Source organism: Dama dama, chromosome 11 (genome assembly GCF_033118175.1).
Source record: "Dama dama isolate Ldn47 chromosome 11, ASM3311817v1, whole genome shotgun sequence".
NCBI classification, from domain to species: domain Eukaryota; kingdom Metazoa; phylum Chordata; class Mammalia; order Artiodactyla; family Cervidae; genus Dama; species Dama dama.
This window is the reverse complement of record NC_083691.1, coordinates 99389656-99411289: the sequence shown is the minus strand read 5'-3', so window position 1 is coordinate 99411289 and position 21634 is coordinate 99389656. Positions and strand designations below refer to the sequence as shown.

Sequence of the window (21634 nt, the reverse complement as noted above, 5' to 3'; positions counted from 1 at the left end):
AGTCAAAGCTCAGCGGCTCACACAACACACAGTGTTTATCCTCCACCTGCCATTTTCAAGCTACTGCTCAGTTCTTCAGCGTTGGTCCTGAAGAACTCCATGGGCCCTGGGAGTGAACATTATTCTGGAAAGTATCCACATATCCTTCCACACAGACAACACAGCCAGAAGCGACAACGGCAACAAACGTCCACGGCTGGAAGTCACTGGGGACCTGGGTGGGGATCTGAGGAAATACCTGAAGGAGTGACACCAGCCACTCCTACCATGTTGGAGACAAGGGATGAGTGAGGAGGGGTTTCAAAGGTGGAAATAATGATTACTAAAAGACTGGGTAAGATAAGGAATTGGATTTTTCAAAATAAAAAAATGGGTTGGCTTTTAATCAATGGTTCTATATTATCCTTTCCTTGGGTTTTAATTTCCAGACTGTCATCACCAAAAATTTAGTATTACTAGAAATAAATACAAATAGTGAATTTAAAATTTTAAACTGGGCCACAAGGAGCTCAAGCAAGAAAAATAGGGGCCTCATATAAATGAAAACTCTCCTTAAATTTAGAGCCACTTAATACTAACACCAGAGAAACCAGTCATTTTAAAAATGGTTCCAAAAATTCAATAACCAGACTGATATAACCTCAGGTTCAGACTACAAGCAGCATTAAAGGAATATCTTGCTTCAGTACTACATACTGGCATATATTTAAAAAACCCGTTTTTGGTAGTCTAAAAACTGTAGAAGACTGAGATTTCACGCTAAGCATTAATTTCCACTGAAGTGAAACATGTTAAAAAATCACTGCCATAAACTCACCTGTAAAGGCTCACTGTGAGGATTGTGTATGTTTATTATAGGTGAGAAACTGCTATTCACAGGGACTCTGGCCCCAAGGAATGGCCTCAATCGGTATGGATTTGGAACTCCAACACCAAATACCTGTTTCCAAGTAGAAAAAAAAAAAAGCAATCTGAGTAGTTTTTATAGTTTTAGATAACATTTTTATAGTTACAACTGACTGATTTACGGAAAACTGGTGAGTTTACTTATGGCAAAATCTTAATTCTCTTAAAAAGGAACACACATGTAGTTTCTGTACTTGTTTGACTATCAGTTGATTTGAGATACACATATATCTCAAGAATATATATATTCATATTTATATACATATCTCTAAACAACATACATATACATTTGGAATGATTTCATAATATATTAGAAATTAAAATGCTAGCAGTCCTTCATGAAGTCATGGGAGAGACAAAAGAAGAAAAACAGAGTCATAAGATTTCCCTGTTTCAATCACCTGAAGATGGCTCTAGGGCCCAGACAATCTCTTAACGACCAAGCCCAGTCCCAGGTCATTCCTACATGGGAATGTGGGTTGACCAAACAGGGTGAGCCAGTCACTCAAATGACAAACATTTATTAAGTGCCTATGATGTGCTAGGCACAAGCATATACAGTTGTGAATAATTCAACAGTGAACAAGATGCATAATATGCCTGTCCTTGTGAAACTTAAATTCTAGTATGAGGGACAGGTAACAATAAAAAAGTTTTTTAAAAAAATGGATAATGTGATATAAAGCAGCTAGCTGGAGTGAGGATGGGAAAATTCTTTAAGAGAGGGTGGCCAGGGGAGGTGACATGAGCTGATGTCACCTGAAAGACGAGAAGAAGCAATGCTGACTCTTCAGCAAGGGGAAGGATAAAGGCAAAGGGCTGGAGGCAGGAAAAGGCCTGGCTTGTTGGAAGACAAAAAAAAAGATGAGAACCATAGTCAAATGGGATGAGATGGGAGAGCTAATATGGGAGTCAGATCCTTAGAGCCTTGCTGGCTTTGGTCAGACTCATGCATTTTGCCCTAAGAGCAGTGTCAAAGCATAAAGATTTACATGAGGGGCTGACTGGATGTGGTTTATGTTCAGTGAAGATCATCCTGGCTACAGCACGAACAATGGACTGTGGCAGGGGCTGTGGAGGAGAGGGAAGATAGCCAGAAGGCTCTGTGTCACCCAGGGAAAGGCAGGGACGGACGGCCTGGGAGACAGCAGCGGCGCTGAGGAGGAGAGAGACGTTTAAGAACAAGACGTGGTGAGAGACTAGGTCTGGGGAGGTGAAGATGGAGGGCAGTGGGGCACGCCTTGAGAACAACCTGACCACGACCTCAGGTTGCCCATGGTCAGTTGGGGGTGCCTCTGGAGGGCACAGGACTTTCCAGTCTCATGGAGGTCTTTTCATTTACTCAACAAGTATATGCCAAGTGCTCTGCACAGCACGTCAAAGTCACTCATCCGTACTGGCTTCCCAAGTTTACTGAATGCCTACCAAATGACTATTAAAGACTTACTCACCATAAATAAGCATAAGATATGATGTCTGACTAATATGAATGTTTACTCTGACAATGATTTCCAAAATACACAGATAATTTACAAAATACATGAAGCATGCTGGGTAGCTGAGAAGAAACGTCCAAAAACAAGCATAGAAACTGTAAAGTAAGATATGAGCTAAGGAAGGATTTGAGTTCCATGGGCAGTACAGCTCAGTGGTTAACAGGATGGTCTTTGTAGCTATAAAGACACGGAGTTGAATCCCTGCTCAACACTTACCAGTAGCATAAGCGTAATTGTTTACCCTTTCTAAACTTCACCTTCCTCATCTAAAAAAACGAGGACAGTATCTGCAATGGAGGCAGAAGCGCACGTAAAGTGTGTAGAACAGTGCCAAATAAATGATTTCTTTGTAATCTTGCTATATAAAAAATTCTGATTCAAAAAACACTAACTTTCTTTAATAATCCAAACAATGATTGTACATATAAAGTGTTAGTTGCTCAGTTGTCTCCAACTCTTTGAGACTCCAGGGACTGTAGCCCGACAGGCTCCTCTGCCCATGAGATTTCCCAGGCAAGAATACTAGAGTGGGTTGCCACTCCTTTCTCCAGGGGATCTTCCTGACCCAGGGATTGAACCTGGGTCTCCTGCTTTGCAGGCAGTTTCTTTACCAATTGAGCCATCAGGGAAGATGAAAAATTTAAACAATATAATTAGCAAAGAAAAACAGGCACCCATCTTTTAATCCTGAAACTATTATTACTTCATAAGTGTGCAAAAAGTAAAAATCTTAAAAAATCTAGAGGCACTGTGAAAATATTTTTAACTGTTCTTCTGCCAACCAATCTTACATTAACATTTTAGCTGTAGCTTTTAAAGATCATTTGTTCAGTCTGATTTGAATAGGGATATTCACAAATGCAGTTGTAAAGTATAAAAATGCTCTAACTCTAAACTCTTACATTTTCCCTGATCATGAGTTTTTGAAAAGAGTTCCCAAGATGTTGTCGTATGATAGAATGAAGATGGAAACTGTATTTTATAAATAATAAAGATTTCATTCTGATTCTTACCTGGTAAGTGAATACCCCATGATTAGATGTATTAATAAATAAAGTATTTTCTACATTTCCCACTACTCTTGCAAGAAAAACTACATCAAATGATGTATTTCCTCCTGGAAGAATTTTCTGAAAAAGAAAAGAAGTTAAATTAGTTAAAAAAAAAAAAAGTATCAGGTCATAGTGACTATAAGTAGACAGCTAAAATTCTCTAAAACATCTTAGAATCATTTCCATAAACTAGCTTTTTCCTCCCAAAGGTTTACATTTTAAATTAGCCAAACTATTTTGCAATGGAAAAAAAAAGATGTCTTCATATCGACTTTCACATATCTTTGTCAATCACAATTCTAAAACCCTGTACAACAGATGGTTCCCTTGGATTCTGTTCATTCAGTAACCACCAGGCTGGAATGAAGTGCCTAATTACAGGCTCTTTCAACATCAGATGATCAAGGAGGAGATGAGCTAAAGCTGAGCTTTTTATAAGATGTTCTACTCTACTACTAAGCAGCCACTTGAACTAGTCTAATCAGTAAACAAGCCCAGCCTCAACCCTTTGACCTCTGTCACCCATTCACACAAGGCACAAAAAGTGCCAGCAACTTACATTATAAAAGAAAGGAGAGGGGAGGAGACCCCTCCTCTGACCTTGAGCAAACTGAGAATGTCACTGTGGTTTGCAAATTAAAATTTTATTACAGCAGAACAATAGGGCTGCTTCACGAAGTCTCTGAGACTGTGAATGAAGTTCTGTCTGCAGTGAAGCCTTAGAATGAATTTTAATATGCAAAGTCCTTAACTTCTCTCATTCTGCCTCTGTGGCTAGAACTCTAAATGCTCCCCAAATTATAGCTTAAAATCTATGGCACTGAGACTTCTGTTTTCAGCTTTGGATGTAGAAAGCTGGGAAGAGCATCTTTCCTGTATTATAAAAAACAAAAATCATCTGAAAAATGGTAACCTTTCTTGTGTATCAACCAGCCCCCAATTTAAGGAAAGACAAACACCTTCAAGAAGAGATGGGAACATTAGTAAGGCAGATAATGGGAAGAAGGTGAGGTTAGCATTCAAGACAGTAAAATGAATTCAGGTAAAATTTTTATGCATTGCTAAACATTGAGTGTGGGCTACACAATATGGTACATAGAAACTTTGGAGTTTGTAGATGCTAGATGGAGGTCACACTTGAGCCAAAAATCAGTAATAGGAAGATATATGGTAAACCCCTAAGCAGTCTGAAATGAAACAATACACTTCTAAATAACCCACCGGTTAAAGTAGTAGTCACAAAGGAAATTTTAAAACATTCAAAGTCAACTGGAAAAGAAAACACAGCATATCAAAATTTGTGAGCTGAGCTAAAGGAAATACTTGGAGGGAAAATTATAGCATTACACGCTTATCTTGAAAAGAAATGTCTCAAATTAATAATCTATGTTTCCACCTTGAAAAACTAGAAAAAGAATAAATTAAACCCAAAATAAGCAAAAGAAGACTAGAACAGACAAGAGCTGAAAATAATGGAATAGAAAATGGAAAAATCAGGAAAACCGAAAGCTGATGCTTCAAAAAGGTCTGCAAAACTGATCAAACCCCAGACAGAATGACCAAGAGTAAAAAGGAAGGTGAAGTTTTTACTCCACGATGTCATTTTACCCTAGGGGGAAAAGGAGCCTGGATACAAGAGTATAGGTTCTCTGATAGTTCCCAATATCCAGTCAACTCTTCATCACTTAAAGACTTGAACACTGGACACAAGGGAGGAAGGAGAGGGAGGGAGGAATTGAGAGTGGCAGTGAAAGAGACACACTACCGTCCGTCGAACAGCCGGCCAGCGGGGGCGTCCTGTATGATGCAGGGCGCTCAAACCTGCTGCCCTGAGACAGCCCCGAGGGGTGGCATGGGGTGGAGGGTGGGAGGGAGGTTCCAGAGAGAGGGGGCTGATTCAGGATGATATATGGCAGAAACCAACACAATATTGTAAACCAATTACCCTTCAACTAAAGAAGAAAAAAGATGCCTCAAGAAACACACAGAACAATTATTTCCTTTTTTTTCATTTTCTAAGTAACAGGGAAAATCTACTTCCAAAAGACACTTAAGGATGTAACAAAACAGTGATGAAACAGAACAACAAACTCAGGTTCAGGAATGTAATCTTCCTGTAAAAATTCATCAGATTTGCTGCAATTTATCTTTTTGTTCCCTTTGCTGCAAACTTAAAAATAAATTTAATTTGACTAAAGAAAAAAGAAAACAGTATGAAAAGGTAATGAAGGTAGCCCAACACGTGCTAACTTTGGTTTGCAGTGACGTTTTTCACCTTTGTACCACATCAGTCCCTGACCACCTGCTCCCCTGGCGATCTCACCTAGGTCTGGGCTTCACATCTTTACCGGCGACTCCGACACTTCTTTTTTCTTTTTTTCAGATTTCTTGATTTTATTTTAATTGGAAAAACCCAAACCAGAATGTGAAAGCAAACCAAAAAATGAAAGCGTCTGAACAGTCCTCCGTCCTTCAGTGAATGCTTCTCCTTTTCCTTTGAGAGCAGTGGCTGCGGCAGGGAGACGGGGTCACTGTTAAGCTACTTTTTTTTTTAATTGATTTTTTAATTGAAGTACAGTTGATTTACAATGTTGCCTACACTTCTGTTTTAAGCCTAGTCCTTTCCCTCACACACCAAACTTAAATACCAATTGCTTACTTGGCACCTCCACCTGGACGTCTAGGAGATAACGCCAAATCTAATCCATCCAAAACTGAACTACTGGCTATGCTCTTGAAACCTGCTCTCCTCTCAGCCTTTCCCATCTCAGCTGACGGCAACTCTGTCCTCCCAGCTGCTCAGGACAAAATCTCTGGAGTCACTCTTGATGCTTCTCTTCCTCTCAATCCCACCTCAGAAAATTCTGCTGCTGTCTTCAAAATACATCCCAAATCTGACAGCTTTCTTCATATTTTCTCTCTGCTTAGAGCAATCTTGATATTCTGATATTAGTTTATTATAATAATAATTAAATAATCATCTAAAACTAATAATAACCCTGATATTCTGCAACAGCCAATATAACTAGCGTCCTTTACTCTCCCCTTGCTTTCTTGAGTCTATTTCTGATAAACAGTGATCCTTATAAAACATAAAGCTATCATTCACTCCTCTGCTCAAAACCTGTGAGAGCGTCCCGTGCCATTCAGGATCAGCTTACAAGGCCCTTCACAGTCCGTCCCCTACCACAGCCCCTTTACTTCCCTCACCCCTGCTCACTCTGGGCTAGCCGCAATGTCCTCTCTGCACACCAGTCATGCTTTCATATCAGAGACTTCGCCATCCATATATTCCACTGCCCTGAATGCATCTCCTTCAGTCTTCAACTGTCACCTGACCCTCCTATTTAAATCTGGTGCTGTAAGACATTCCTCCCTCTTGTTCCCTTTAAAATAACATATTAGATATCCATCCACAGCAGAAGTGCCTCTGTGGGACTTGTGGGATCTGGTGCCATACACCTGGAGACCTGGGAGCCATCCTGCCCACCTGTGTATCTGGAAACAGGCGGACAGACTTCTGCACAGGCTGCGGAACCAATGAACCCACCCCATCCCATCTAGTTGCAGCTAGGAAAGAACCTGCAGAGTGCGACCTGGGAAGAAACCACTGGACAAGAGATAGCTTGCCGAGTCTACCTTTCCCAAGGAGGTATTCCAGCATGCCATGGAATTAAGAAAAGAAAAGAATCTGGTTGCAGGGGAGATAGTAAGAGGAATTTTCCTGGGTCAACTCCTCAACCCATGCTAAGGCAACACTCCATGAGACAGTGACCTCTCCTGGGCTGGGGGGAAGAGAGGAGAGCAGCCTGGTGGATTAATTCCTAGAAACATACAACCTACCAAGACTGAATCAGGAAAAAACAGAAAATCTCAATAGGCCAATAATAAGTAAGGAAATCAAATAAGTAATCAAAAACCTCCCAAACAGAAAACTCCAGGACCAGATGGCTTCTCTGGTGAATTCTATCAAATACTTAAAGAAGAATTGATGCAAGTCTTTCTCAAATTCTTCAAAAATTAAGAGAAGGGAACATTTCCAAACTCATTTTATGAGGCCAGCATTACCTTGATACCAAAGCCAGACAAGGACATTACAAGAAAACTGTAAACAATATCCCTGATGAATATAGATGGAGAAATTCTCAAAAATTATTAGCAAAGTAAATCCAGCCACACAACAAAAAAGCACTTGATAAAATATATCTCTTCATGATAAAAACCTTCAACTGAGTACAGAAGAAGCATACCCTGATACAATAAAGACCATATACAAACACCCAGGGCTAACATCATACTCACTGATGAAAATTTGAAAGTTTTTCTTTAAGATCAGAAACAAGACAAGGGTGCCCACTCTTAGTCTTATTCATCCAGTCCTGGAAGGCCTAAGTTAAAGCAATTAAGGAAAGACAATGAATAAAGGGCCTCAGAAGTGTAAAATAAGAGAAAAAGTTGTTATTTGCAGATGATACGATATTACATACAGAACATCCTGAAGACTCAACCAAAAAACTACAACTAACCAACAAATTAGAGAAACCAAGGGAACATTTCATGCAAAGATGGGTTCGATAAAGGACAGAAATGGTATGGACCTAACAGAAGCAGAAGATATTAAGAGGTGGCCAGAATACACAGAACTGTACAAAAAAGATCTTCATGACCCAGATAATCACGATGGTGTGATCACTCACCTAGAGCTAGGCATCCTGGAATGTGAAGTCGAGTGGGCCTTAGAAAGCATCATTATGAACAAAGCTAGTGGAGGTGATGGAATTCCAGTTGAGATATTTCAAATCCTGAAAGATGATGCTGTGAAAGTGCTGCACTCAATATGCCAGCAAATTTGGAAAACTCAGCAGTGGCCACAGGAATGGAAAAGGTTAGTTTTCATTCCAATCCCAAAGAAAGGCAATGCCAAAGAATGCTCAAACTACCACACAATTACACTCATCTCACACACTAGTAAAGTAATGCTCAAAATTCTCCAAGCCAGGCTTCAGCAGTATGTGAACTGTGAACTTCCAGATGTTCAAGCTGGTTTTAGAAAAGGCAGAAGAACCAGAGATCAAATTGCCAACATCTGATGGATCATCGAAAAAGCAAGAGAGTTCCAGAAAAACATCTATGTCTGCTTTATTGACTATGCCAAAGCCTTTGGCTGTGTGGATCACAATAAACTGTGGAAAATTCTGAAAGAGATGGGAATACCAGACCACCAGACCTGCCTCTTGAGAAACCTGTATGCAGGTCAGGAAGCAACAGTTAGAACTGGACGTGCAACAACAGACAGGTTCCAAATAGGAAAAGGAGTACGTCAAGGCTGTATATTGTCACCCTGCTTATTTAACTTATATGCAGAGTACATCATGAGAAATGCTGGAATGGAAGCAGCACAGGCTGGAATCAAGATTGCTGGGAGAAATATCAATAACCTCAGATATGCAGATGACACCACCCTTATGGTAGAAAGTGAAGAGGAACTAAAAAGCCTCTTGATGAAAGTGAAAGAGGAGAGACAAAAAGTTGGCTTAAAGCTCAACATTCAGAAAACTAAGATCATGGCATTCGGTCCCATCACTTCATGGCAGATAGATGGGGAAACAGTGGAAACAGTGTCTGACTTTCTTTTTTTGGGCTCCAAAATCACTGCAGATGGTGATTGCAGCCATGAAATCAAGACGCTTACTCCTTGGAAGGAAAGTTATGACCAACTTAGATAGCATATTAAAAAGCAGAGACATTACTTTGTCAACAAAGGTCCATCTAGTCAAGGCTATGGTTTTACCAGTGGTCATGTATGGATGGGAGAGTTGGACTATAAAGAAAGCTGAGCGCAGAAGAGTTGATGCTTTTGAACTGTGGTGTTGAAGAAGACTCTTGAGAGTCCCTTGGACTGCAAGGAGATCCAACCAGTCCATTCTAAAGGAGATCAGTCCTGGATGTTCATTGGAAAGACTGATGCTGAAGCTGAAACTCCAGTACTTGGCCACCTCATGTGAAGAGTTGATTCACTGGAAAAGACCCTGATTCTGACAGGGATTGGGGGCAGGAGGAGAAAGGGACGACAGGATGAGATGGCTGGATGGCATCACCGACTCAATGGACATGAGTTTGGGTAAACTCCGGGAGTTGGTGATGGACAGGGAGGCCTGGCGTGCAGCGGTCCATGGGGTCGGACACGACTGAGTGACTGAACTGAACTGAACACTCAAGAGCCTGTGCTCTGCAACAAGAGAAGCCATCTCAGTGAGAGGCGCGTGTACCACAACTAGAGAGCAGCCCCTGCTTGCTGCAACTAGAGAAAGCCCATGTGCAGGAACAAAGAGCCAGCACAGCCAAAAATAAATAAACAAAAATATGTGCAAACCATGGAATGGGTAAGAGTTAATACCCACAATATATAAAGAACTTACACAGCTCAGTAACAAAAAACCAATCTGATTTAATAATGCACAGAGGAACTAAACTGTCATTTTTCCAAAGAAGACATCTAAATGGCTGACAGACACATGTAATGATGTTCAATATCACTGATTACCAGGGAAATGCAAATCAAAACCACAATGAGATATCAGTTCACAACTGTCATTAACAGAAAAATCTTGGTGAGGATGTGGATATAAGGCAGTCCTTTCATGCTGTTGGTAAGACTGTAAATTGTTTCAGCCACCATGGAAAACAGTTTAGAGATCTTCAAAAAAAAAAACAGAATCGCCATATAATCCAATAATCCCACTTGGGTATAAAGCCAAAGGAAATGAAAACAGGATACTGAAGAGATACATGCACTTTCACGTTTACTGCAGCATTATTCACAATAGTTAAGATATGGGAACAACTTAGGTGTCTGGCAACACACGAATGGATAAAGAAGTTGTGGTGTATATTCATATCCAATGGAATATTATTTGGCCATAACAAAAAAAAATCCTGCCGTTTGTGATATGGAGGGCCATGAGGATATTATGCTAAGTGAGATAGATGGTGAAAAACAATCACTTCTATGTGGAATCTAAAAACACAAAACTTATAAAAGCAGAGAGCAGAATGGTGGTTACCAGACTGTGGGTGGTGGGGAAATTGGAGAGATGTTGTTTAAGGGGGTGAATGCTGTTTGAGGGAAGATTTTCTACATTTTATAAAAAATGGCATCATATTCTATTCTACAATGTGTTTTTACATATTAACATATTATTCCATATAAACAGATACAAATCTGATTCTTTTTATCATCTGTATAATAATATTTGCATATCACTGGCTCTACCATATTTTGTTCAATTCCCAATAACATGCATGGATATCAGAATTTAACCTGAAATAGAATTTAAAATGTCCAGGTCTTTATATGTAATTAAAAATTATCATTAATAGCCATTAATGACCTTCAACCCATGAAAAGAGATTATTATATTATGCATACTAAAATAAATGAGTAAAAACTTCATTTTAGCCATGGGTTGAAGCAAAGTTATCCTAGTTAATCTTCAATTAACCCAAAAAGGTAATCAAACAAAAGGTTCTATATGACCAAGGAAAAATACTTTTTGTTTGCTTACTAATAAGGGATCCATTTCTACAATTCTTATCTTAATCAAAATTTGACTATTACAGAGTATTAAAAATATCTATATTCTTTGTAACAAGCCATATATTATGTATTTTATGACCAATATGCAGTCTAGCCATGAAGATGAATAGGTCTAAACTGCAGTTTTAATATTATGTAATTTTAATTATAATTAGACAATTATAGTTAATCAACATAATTATAACCACAAATAATTATTAGGAGTTATATATAGAAAAATATATTGTCACACAACCACATTCCTTTTATTACCCTTGTTCTTGACTTCCAGGTAAGATGCATTATTTATATGTGGTTAAAAAAAAAAAAGGTTAAGTAACACTTGGCCTTTTAAATAATGACTACTCTTTTTTGTGTTTCCTACTGGTTAGTTAATGCATGTATGATACTGGTTAACAATCAAAAACTTAAGTGAGTTACAGAAAATGTTTTATTCTCAAAGAAATATGAAGTGACCAGGAATTCTAAAGATGACAAGACAACTAGACTTAGGATAAATATAGAGAAAGGGCCTGCTCTCTTGGACATGAGAAACTCTTTTTATTTTTCCCCAAAGGCTCCGAAGATAGGCATAAAATTAAGTGGAAGAGAAATAAGGTTCCCTCTTCTTAAGAGTTAGTTCCACCTTTCCACTTCTTGAGCTTCTGAAGTCAGTATCTTACTGTAGGGAATAAAGATGAAAATCAAGAAGAATAAGAAAACAACAACTTACAGCACAGATTTTGGCTATCTCCTTTCACGCTAAATCTAGAGTACCTGAACGTAAATTCTGATAGGTGTACATCATTTTATTGTTTAATTCCATATCCTGACAGTGGAAAACACAGACTGGCTTTTAACTTGTTCTCTGACTACATACACATTGAGTTTATCTTTTGAAGAATTTTCAGGGAGACTATTCTGTTTGCGTAAGATTCACGTGTTGAAACAAGTCCCTAGGAGTGCCAGTCCAGAAACGTCAAATTGGTGACCTTTAACTTGTTTTCTTTGGTCTACACTGTCTTTCAAAACTGACTTCATTTATCATTTGTAAATATCGGGAGATTTTCATATGCAAGTCCCTATTTCTGACTCTTCCTGGAAGATCATGACTGTGCATGAGCTTATAAGCCCATGTGGCCACCACTGGCTGGAGTGGAGTGAGGGCTGGTCCCTCTGGACGGGCCACGTGCTCTGCCAGTCCCCTCTCAGTCCACTTGGTCTGCACTGTCCACACGGCCCCTGTAAGACTCTATCTGTAACGCTGCTGTCTATTTGCTCTGTTGTGTATTGTGACAGGAACATTAAAAATGTAAAAACCCTGGCCTTTAACAAGGATGAAGCCTGATGCTTAGAAACAACAAAACATTGCTTGAATTAGCAAATTAAGTTAACAAGATAAAAATAAAATTTGTAGTGTAGTTGTAAACTACTTTTAAACTGTTTTCATGTCACTTCACTATTTTACCTTTTAACCCAACATGTCTCTACACTTTGGCAATGCCTGAAAGCTGGATGATTCCATCTGTACCTAAGTGTGTCTCCATACACAGACTAACGTATATGAACCACACCGTAGCTTCATATGACACAAATCCCTGGGGAAGCCAACAGTATACCTAGACCTTCACCTTGGTTCCTGTCACTAACTGCACGACGACAGGCAAAGCCAACTGGGTTTCAGCTCTTCATCGGCAGAAAGAGGGTACGAGGCTAGCTGCATATACACACACGTCTCTCCTAGCACTGGGATTCAACTGTTGAGACCATCAGTCCATTTACAAAAGTAAACAAAGAACAACTCAGCATAATAAGCAAATTAAAACTTTATCATCAAAATATGCTGACTTATCCATTCCTTGTTTACAAGATAGTTTTCAATTTTAAAAATGTCAAAGATTATATGCCTTGTTTTTACACTAGAAGTTGCTACTTAATGACAACATGTGATGAAACAGGATTTTAGAAAGAAGCAATGCAAAAATTGAAATAACTGATGAAAATTTATAGACTAAAAATTAATTACTTAGTTATATCTCTTCAAAGGAGTCAGGGAAAACCCTGGGAAGATGAAATTAGACTTCGTTAATTTACTTTCCTCTGATATTTGCTATTTAGGTAATTATTTTGGAAGTCGACGTATTAAAGCTTAATGCATTCTCTCAAATTCAAAATTTATTAAGATCAATTTTTTGTCAAAGCTTTTTTTTATAGAAACAAGTTTGCATAGTATTTATAAAAATGATTCTAAGTAAAATTTTAGAGGATGTATGTGTAGATAGAATCCTAGACAGGCCCCCAAATTTCCTGCCCTCACTTTGTGACTGTGAATGAGGAGATATCATACCTGTGATTTGCATTATTTGATAAAAAGGATTCTGCAGATACAATGAGATTATTAGTCAGCTCACTCTAAGTTAATAAAATAAGGAGACTACCAGGTGATCTTGACCCAATGACACGATGAAAGCAGAGTTTTCTCCACTGGTGGTGGAAGAGGAAGGCAAAGATTTCTGAAGCATGAGCAAGATGTGACACAAAAGTGCTGGTTTGAAGATGGGGACGAGGAGAGTGGGTGCCTCAGGGAACTGGGAAAGGTCACTGGCCAACAGCCAGTAATGAAACCTCAGTCCTACAAGCACAAGGAACCGACTTCTGCTGACAACGTAAATGAATCCAGAAGTGGATTTCCCGAGTCTCAGGTCAAGGACTCAGCCCAGCTGACATCTTAATTAAAACCTCACTAAACCTGGAGCAAAGAACCCACCGAAAAGTGACTTACAGAACCACAAGCTAACGAGTGGGTGTTTCTGGTGTCTTATTACTCAGAAAAAGAGAACCAACACAGTGCTGAGGATTTACTTATTATTAGGAAGGAAAAGAAAACCAACTAAGACATGAATGCTACATTTTTCAGAGTGCTTAAGTGTCAAAGTTGATTTGTTAGGCTGTTTCATGTTAAGAAAAACAATGTGTGCTGAAGAGGAGAAGTGGTAGTTTTCAGGAAATGGGGCAAACTGAAGTCCAGAATAAATATGAAACATTCAAATCAGATTTTAGTTACAATAAGATAAAATTACATAAAAAAGATTTAGACATTTCACTTTCAATCTCAAGAAACATCAAATGTAGTGGAGAAACTTACCCTATTTTGAAAAAATGATGCATGAAAATGTGATGTTGTAGCAGATATTGATACTAAAGTAATAGTTTCTTCAGAACTAGGATTATGTAAGTAAACTTTTTCCATTTTTGGCATTCCAACTGGTCTGTAAAAACAAAAAGAAAATGGTCACAAATATTCAAAGACAATTTACAGTGCTAGAGTTAATTTCTGGTTGTTAAAAAATTAATCATCAAAATTATTTAGACAAATACATACCCAAAGATACAGACTTACTTATTACACTGATTTATTTCTAAAGTTACACATAAAATGCATTCATTAGCTATGCAGCAAATAAAATTTCTGAGTGCCAAGTGTATGTCCCACACCGAGTCAGGTACTGGGAGGTAAGGCGGCCAGTCCCCACAGTCTAGGAGGAAGCAGGCAAGGAACCAAATGGTCAGATCCCTTTCTTCCTGCAACACTACCTGCCTCTCTAATTCTGAAATCTTCTCCTTCTCTCCCCAAATTCCACTGATAAATGCTCTTCAATTTAGAAGGTGAACTTTCGTGGCAAAGGTATGTGATATATCTGCCTTATGAGTTAGGAGCTATTATCTTCATTCTACAGGCAAGGACACCAAGGCACAGAAAGCATAACAACATGCCTAAAGCCACACTTGGAACCTCATTTGAATCCAAGTCATCTGGCTCTGGTCCCTGCTCTAACAACAGAAAGCACACACTCAAGATCCGACATCCACAGATTTATTTTCATGTTCTCCTTAGGATCCAACGTATAGTTTGTCAAAAAGTGAAACCTCCTCAGCATGCGGGCCTTAAGTACTCCTGTTGCTAACCATGTTTGCACAGGCTGTCTCACTCGACGGCTTAAGAGAATTCTATAATATAATGCAATATAAATGTAAATGTAATATAAATTATTTTTTTCAGAGTGATCTCTACTTATTTGACACCTGTCTTACTTCCCCAACAAGATTATCAGTACTATAACAACAAAGGTTATGCTATACACGCACTGTGTATTCCTCATATAGCCCAGCACAGAACCAGGTATGTGGTGAAAGTGTGCGTGGCAGAGCCTGCCCACTCTGCCCCACTCTGTGACCTCGGGACTATGAAGGGCCCTGTCACCTGGCATCAGCCTAAACAAGTGACTCCCTATGTCTCCACCAGTTGGGTCAGGCTAGCTCCATGTTCACGACCTCCACCCTTAACATCTCTGCTCTGCGTTTTCCTGCCTACCCTCTATGTGAAACAAAACCCTCATGTTCTAAATCAGTTAAAACTTTTACAAGATCCTCTTACACAGTCATTTTGGCCTATGTTTTCTGAAATTTTATTTCATTTGTATAAATCTCAAATTATAAGTAGCTGACAGAGATACAATTGCTTTATATGTGGAATAGTGCATTCCTGAAGCTGGAAAAGTTAAACCAAGAATTAAAACTAAGCATAATGGAGTATACATAGAAAGAGATGGCAAGATACTAGCAAAATGAGATAATCATATAGAAAACCAGAGAAAATATTAGCAATAAACATAGGTAACAGATTGGCTAGGGAGACAAAAATCGGTTCATGGCTGAGAAGATGAGATTGACAATTTAGCTCAGAATTCAGCATGAAAGAATACATATTTAGAACACTTTAAAAGGGCTATAAAAATAAAAAGAAAAACAGATATGTAGGGCATAACTAGAAGTGGCAATATTTGGAAAATAGAGTGTAGGAATATCTGAAGTATGGACAAAAAATGGGCAAAACCCAAAATTTAAAAAAAGAAATAATTCTCGATCATGAAATGTCAACAAGGAGAGATGAGGAAACCCTGTGCTTATGCACACAGTAAAATTTAAGAAGCCGTAAGAATTCTTCATACATGATGGATATAAGTTTCTTAGGAGATATTTGCAGATATTTTCTTCCATTCTGTGGGCTATCTTTTCATTTTCTTCATGGTATCATTTGCAGCAAAAAAGTTTTTAATTTTTATGTAATCTAATTTGTATATTTTATTTTTTTGTCACTTTCACTTTTACTTCTGGAGCCGTATCTAAGAAACCATTGCACAAAAACAACTGCAAAATGGAGATGTATTCCAATGTCTTCCTCTAAGGTTTTATAGTTTAGCTTTGTTACATTTACATTTAGTTCTAGACACACTTTGTATTAACTTTTGTGTAGGGTATGAGGTAGAGATCCAACTTAACTCTTTTGCATGTGGATATCTAGCGATCTTAGCAGCATCAACATCTGTTGCAAAGATTTTTTCTTCATTTAATGATCTTGGCACCCTTGTCAAAATCAATTTATAATACATGTAAAGTTCTATTTCTGGAATATAAATTCTTCCCCATTTATCCACACTGCAGAGTTACAGGGTCTTGATTACTAAAGCTTTGTAGAAAGTTTCTGATATTGGGAACTGTCAGTTTTCCAATGCTGGTCTCCTTTTAAAACATTGAGACTGTTTGGCAATTCTGGATCCTTTTTATTTCCATGTGAATTTTAAGACCAGCTTGTCAATTTCTGCAAAAAATTAAATTGTGATTTTGATGGGGACTGTGTTGAATCCATAGATCAATTTAGGGAGTATTGCCATTCTCATTTCTGTTTTCTGATTTATGAGTATGGGACAGATTCTATATACTTAGTTCTTTAATTTCTTTTGATAATGATTTTTCATTTTTAGTTTACAGTATTACTTTTGTTAAGTTTGCATATAAGTATTAAATATTTTATTATTTTTGATGCTATTATAAATGAAATTGTCTTAATTTTAAGACTGTTCATTGTTAGTATATAGAAATAAAATGTTTTTGTATCTGATGTTTAGTTGCTAAGTTGTGTCTGACTCTTGAGACCTCATGGACTGTAGCTTGCCAGGCTCATCTGTCCATAGGATTTCACAGACAAGAACACTGGATTTCCAGGGGATCTTCCTAACCCAGAGAGTAAACCCACGTCTCCTGCATTGGCAGGAGGATTCTTTACCACTGAGCCACAATGTTCAAACTATCATACAATTGCACTCATTGCACATGCTAGCAAGGGTATGCTCAAAATCCTTCAAGCTAGGCTTCAACAGTATGTGAACAGAGAACTTTCAGATGTTTCAGCTTTCAGATGTTTTAGCTGGCTTTCGAAGAGGCAGAGAAACCAGAGATCAAATTACCAATATTCACTGAATCATGGAGAAAGCAAGGGCGTTCCAGAAAAAAAACATATAATTCTGCTTCACTGATTGCATTAAAGCTTTTGACTGTGTGAGTCACAACAAACTACGGAAAATTCTTAGAGATGGGAGTACCGAAACACCTTACCTGTCTCCTGATGAAACCTGTATGCAGTTCAAGAAGCAATAGTTAGAACCAGACAACAACGGTCTGGTTCATAATCTGGTTCAAAACTGGCAAAGGAGTACGGCCAGGCTGTATGCTGTCACCCTGCTTATTTAACTTCTGTGCAGAGTACATCATACGAAATGCTGGGCTGGATGAATCAGAAGCTGGAATGAAGATTTCTGGGAGAAATATCAACAACCTCAGACATGCAGATGATACGACTCTAATGGCAGAAAGTGAAGCAGAACTAAAGAGCTTCTTGATGAATGTGGAAGAGGAGAGTGGAAAAGTTGGTGTGAAACTCAACACTGAAAAAAAAACAAAGATCATGGCATCCAGTCTTATCACTGGAAGGGGGAAAAAATGCAAGCAGTAACAGAGTCTCTTTGCTTGGGCTCCAAAATCACTGCAGATGGTGACTGCAGCCATGAAATCAAAGGACGCCTGCTTCTTGGAAGGAACACTATGACAAACCTAGACCCTGTGTTAAAAAGTATAGAGATCACTTTGCCAGCAAATGTCTGTATAGTCAAAGCTATGGTTTTTTCCAGTAGTCATCTAGGCATGTGAGAGTTGGACCATAAAGAAGGCAGAGAGTCAAAACATGGATACTTTAGAATTGTGGTGCTGGAGAAGACTCCCGAGAGTCCCCTGGACTGCAAGGAAATCAAACCAGTCAATTCTAAAGGAAATCAACACTGAATATTCACTTGGAAGGACTGTTGCTGAAGCTCCAACATTTTGGCCACCTGATGTGAAGAGCTGACTCACTAGATGCTGGGAAAGATGGAAGGCAAACGGAGAAGGGAGTGGTAGAGAATGAGATGGTTCAGTAGCATCACTGACTCAAAGGACATGAATTTGAGCAATCTCTGAGAGATAGTTGAGGACAGAGGAGCCTGGCATTCTACAGTCCATGGGGTTGCAAAGAGCCAGACATGACTTAGCAACAGAACAATAACAACATATTGATATGATATCTATATCATATCATTGATATGATCTGATATCCTACAACCTCCCTGAATTCATTTATTCTATACTTTTAAAAAGTGGACTGCTTAGGATTTTGTATGTATAAGAAGATAACATCTAAAAATAGATAGTTTACTTCTTTCCAAATGCCATTATCAAAAGTGGGGTATCTAAGTCCCCAACTATTACTACTAAATTGTCTGTTTTCCCTTTAGTTCTGTCAGTTTTGCTTCCTGTATTTTGGATTTCTGTTGTGTGTTTAGTTTTGTCTTGCTCTTTTAATCTGACAATCTTGGTCTTTTAACTGGTGTGCTTAGCCTATTTATATTAAATGCAATTTTTTACAATTAAAGTCTATCACCTTGCTAGTTACTTTCTATTTGTCATATCTCTTCTTTGTTCATAATTTTTTTAAAAAATAATTTTTATTTGTCTTTGGCTGTGCTGGGTCTTCATTGCTGTGCTGGCTTCTCACTGCGGTGGTTTTTTTGCAGAGCATGGGCTCTAGGGCATGTGGGCTCACTAGTTGCGGCTCCCAGGCTCTAGAGTACAGAGTCAATAGTTGCTCTGTAGCATGTGGGATCTTCCCACATCAAACCCAAGTTTCCTGCATTGGCAGGCAAATTCTTTTTACCACTGAGCTAAGGAAGCCCCTGTAATTCTTTACATGCAGAATTTTCTAGTCCTGGCCCAATTAAATTAGAAATCAGATAAACAGATTGTCTACAAATAAACAGAGCAACATGTGTAAGCAACTCATGGATCAAAGATGAAGTCTGAATAAAAATTAAAAACCACTTGCAAATGAATCAAAATGAAGAAATTAACTATTAAAATTTTGTGGTATACAGTTCAAGTTGTGCTTAACATAAAATTCATATGTGTAAATATACATATTTAAAAAGAAGAAAGCCTGAAAATTAATGAGCTAAGCAACCATGTCATTAGAAAAAGAATAGCAAATTAAACAAAAGAAAGTTGAAGAAAAGAAATAATAGAAGTAAGAGTGGATATCAATGAAGTAAAACACATAAAATGGAGATGATATGATATATGAAGTCAAAAATTACCATTTTGGGGGTAGACTAATAAATTATTAACTACTTGGCAAAACTAATAAAGAAAAAAGAGAAAGCATAATATCGATATCAGCAGTGATGAAGAAGACATCACTACATCTAAAGTTGTACATTAAGTCACATGTCACTTAATTCTCATATACTGTATCACCTAAACTAACATCAAATGTAACATACCACCACTTTACTCATTTCTTCTGCAGGTTCATCTACAGTTGACTCGGACTGTTTTACACATCTTGCCTTTTCCAGGATGGGAGAACACCACCTTCTTTCCATATTAGGGCTTTGCTGGTGGCTCAGTGGTAAAGAATCTTCCCACACTACCCTAAAAAGTCAGGTTCATATGCATATGGTCCACAAATTACATAAATAAGAACTCTTCACTGTCTTCTGTCAACATTTAACACATTTTCTAAGGGTTTGATGACGATTTGTGCTGCTTTTCATTTTACACACCATTGAGAATTTCTTTATAATGCTGACATGAAGTTTTGTTACTGTTGATGTTAAATGCCTTCTGGTGTCTCTAAAGCTTAAACCTAGATACTCCCCACTCTCAGAGCTCAGCACCGCAGATGCTGCCAGCTCTTGCCCAAAGTGGGAAGGCTGCAGAGAAGATGCACGCCATTAGCAGTCCCTAGGAGGCTGTGCCCACAGATGGCCCTTGAGAGGTGGGTTCACACAGAAGAGTTTCCTGCTTTGCAGGGAAGCAGAAACCTGGTCCAAAACTGCTCCATGGCTTACAGCCTAGCCACGATGAGGCCCTAAATCTTTCTGTAGTTTAAATCTGAGCCATGAGGGAAAGATCCAAAGATGAACCAAGGTTTGTTCCTGAGGCAGGGATGGAGGGCACCCAGAGGCAGGTCTGGAACAACGCATTATGCTGAGGAAGCAGGAGGCCGAGTGTCCTCAGGAGCCCCAGTGCATGGGCTTCCTCCTGCCTCAGGAACCAGACCTCTTAACCAACAGGCTCACTGATCTCAGGCAGGGGTCACAGAACCACAAAATAAAAGTAGGTACAGATGCAGCTGGGGCGTCAAACTTTGGCCTTGTTGCGACAAGGAGAAGCTTTACAAAGACAACATGGAAGGGAGAACTCTTCTTCCTCAAGCCTTATGCACACATGTAAGTGAAATGAAAACACAGGGAAATAAACATGTCCTCCTTACACCCTCTAAGCTCACCAATTACACTTTTTTCAACAAATGTGTGTGTGTGTGTGTGTGTGTTAGTCGCTCAGTCATGTCCAACTCTGTGATTCCATGGACTGTAGCCCGCCAGGCTCCTCTATTCATGGGATTTTCCAGGCAAGAATACTGGTGTAAGCAGCCATTCCCTTCTCCAGGGGACCTCTCCAAACCAGGGATTGAACCCGGGTCTCCTGCACTGAAGGCAGATTCTTTACTGCCCGAGCCATCAGGGAAGCCCTTTCAACAAATATGCTCTTAAAATTCAAATATTTTATACACTACCTGGCAACCAGTGTTTTTCCTATGAATTTGTTCTTAATGTTTTCCTCCTGTGACATCAGTGCAATCAATCTCAGTTTAGATGAAACAGACATGGTGAAAGACAGACAGGTAATCTGGAGGATCCCTGAAGAAGACTGGACTGAAGATGGCCAGCTACAGGAGAGGACGTGGGTAAGGAAACAAGCCTAGAGGTGCCAGGAGCATGGAAGTGGGGGTGGGTCAGAAAGCTTGCTTTGTAGTGCTGCTGAGTGATCAAAGAGGGGAGGCCCCGGGCCACACCCTCCAGAAATGAACCCTTGCTCAGGGGAGAAGGGTCATCTCCTTATGCTGCTCAGAGACATCTGGAGTACATCAGCAGGCTATTCCAGTCACACATCACATGGGAGCAGGCTTTCTGCAGCTACAGGTCCACATCATGGAAGCAGAGGGCGTACTCCTTGGATGGACCTGCCTACAGAGCTCATACAAACAGCTCTCCCTGTCTCTCCCTCACCTCAATTTCCTCAATAAAGTAGGAGGCTAAAGTAGGAGGCCACACTAAAACCATGGAAAACTATGGTCAAGTACTAATACAAACTTACTTGTAAATAAATAGGCAGTG

The 21634-nt window shown here is 39.0% G+C and overlaps 1 protein-coding gene across 1 annotated transcript in view; it reads right to left on the bottom strand.

Moving 5' to 3' along the window:
• TMEM131 (transmembrane protein 131) overlaps positions 1-21634 on the bottom strand; it is a 169167-nt gene that overhangs the window by 62516 nt on the left and 85017 nt on the right. The window contains exons 5-7 of the mRNA XM_061155969.1: positions 14176-14299; positions 3416-3532; positions 818-940 (exon numbers count right to left, since the gene is read on the bottom strand). Coding sequence (XP_061011952.1) covers positions 818-940; positions 3416-3532; positions 14176-14299 — 364 coding nt within the window. The remainder of the gene's footprint in view (positions 1-817; positions 941-3415; positions 3533-14175; positions 14300-21634) is intronic.